Source organism: Carlito syrichta, unplaced genomic scaffold, assembly GCF_000164805.1.
Source record: "Carlito syrichta isolate Samal-C Ts95f unplaced genomic scaffold, Tarsius_syrichta-2.0.1 Scaffold221693, whole genome shotgun sequence".
NCBI lineage: Eukaryota > Metazoa > Chordata > Mammalia > Primates > Tarsiidae > Carlito > Carlito syrichta.
The window spans coordinates 498-2,379 of NW_007165789.1; the positions used below are offsets into that span (position 1 = coordinate 498).

The 1,882-nt window shown below is 41.4% G+C and overlaps 1 protein-coding gene across 1 annotated transcript; it reads right to left on the reverse strand.

Annotated features, from left to right (window-relative positions):
* Nucleotides 1-710: 710 nt before the first annotated feature.
* LOC103253335 (olfactory receptor 7G3-like) lies at nucleotides 711-1,646 on the reverse strand. Its single transcript, XM_008051687.1, has one exon. It carries the CDS (start codon nucleotides 1,644-1,646, stop codon nucleotides 711-713), a length of 936 nt encoding a protein of 311 aa, XP_008049878.1.
* Between the last annotated feature and the right edge of the window lie 236 nt (nucleotides 1,647-1,882).

Genomic DNA, 1,882 nt, shown 5'->3' on the forward strand with positions numbered 1-1,882 from the left:
GACTAAAAAATAAAATAAAATAAAAAAGAAAGATCATTGTTGTCATCATTTGGCTTTATTTGAGTTGAGACTTTTGCCTTATTACTACTGAAAGCATCCTCCCTGATATTGTTGAATAGTTCAAATCTACCCAAGTATATGAAATTCTCGAATTGTGTCAACTTTAGAGATGAGAAAACTGAGCTTAGAGAGTTGAAATTAATTGTTAAAAGCCACAGAGCCATGGCATAGCAGAGTTAGAATTCAAATCTGAGGGAGGGGGTGGATGAAGAGAAATTGATTAATGGCTATAAATATATGGTTTGACAGAAGATAAAAGACCTAGTGTTAAGTAGAACAGCAGAGTGACTCTAGTTCACAGTAATCTGTTGTATGTTTCAAAATAGCTAGAAGAACTGAAATGGTTCTAGCATAAAGAAAAGACAAATATTTAAGGTGATAAATATCCAAAGTATAGCAATTTGTCTTTACACCTTATATGAATGTATTAAATTATCACATGTACTCTGAAATTATGTACACCTATTATGCATCAATTAAGAAAAGAAAAAATAATTCAAATCCAGGTAGTCTGGTTCCAAAATTATCACCCTGAGCCATCTGATCTCTGGTCTCATGTATTCAAAGACATTGGACGGGATTTCTGGATCTCTCATTATTTATTTCTTTCTGGCATACTCCAGCAGTGTAAGCCCAGTGCAACTGAGACATCAACAGAAAGATGATCTAGAGATGAGTTTTCTCAAAGCCCCCAACATGTCCTTGTTCCTCAGGCTGTAGATAAAAGGGTTCATCATTGGAGTGACCACGGTATACATCACCGATGCTACTACACTCTTCCTGGAGGAGTGAGTAGCTGCAGAACTAAGGTATACCCCAAAACCTATCCCATAGAACAAGGAAACAACGATTAGGTGTGACCCACAGATGGAGAAAGCTTTATACTTTCCACCAGCTGATGGGATTTTCAAGACAGAGGAGACAATTCGAGTGTAAGAGAAAATTATCCCAGTGAGAGGAACCACACCTAACAGACTGGTCACTAAATATACCAGGATGTTATTGATGAGGGTATCAGAGCAGGCGACCTTGAGAATATGAGCTAGTTCACAGAAAAAGTGAGGGATTTCCAGGTGTGTGCAGAAGGTCAGCCGTAGTGCCATCAAAGTGTGTAGCAGAGCATCAAGAACACTAATGAACAAGGACAGAAGAACAAATAGCCCACAGAGTTTGGGGTTCATGATAACATTGTACCGCAGTGGGTGACAGATGGCCACAAATCGGTCGTAGGCCATCATGACCAGAATTCCATTTTCCAATCCAGCAAAAACCAGGACAAAGCAGACCTGGGTGAGGCAGCCTGTGTAACTGATGAATTTACTCTGTGTCCGGATGTTCAGCAGCATCTTGGGGATGGTGGTAGAGGTGAAACAGATGTCAACCAAGGACAGGTTGGAGAGGAAGAAGTACATGGGGGTGTGGAGGTGGGAGTCAGAGAAGATGGCCAGGATGATGAGCAGGTTTCCAAGTACCGTGACCAGGTACATGGACAGGAATAGCCCAAAGAGGGTGGACTGTAGCCCTGGCTCCCCCGACAATCCCAGGAGAAGAAATTCTGCAGTCCCTGAGAGGTTACCTGACTTCATGTTGTTGATGGGCCTGATAGAAAAGACAGGAGTGGTAAGAAACAAAATTTAGGAGAAACCTCCTTAATCTTGTCTATACCGTGAAACCAAACCAGCTATAGATCTCTTCTCCTGCTTCTCTTTCTCCTCCTTCCTTTGCTTGTTTTTTGTTTCTGTCAACACTTCTCCCCCAAGGAGTCTACTCCCCCCCATTCCATTTTTTCCGTTTCTGCCTATTCTTTGACAAGTAGAGGTAC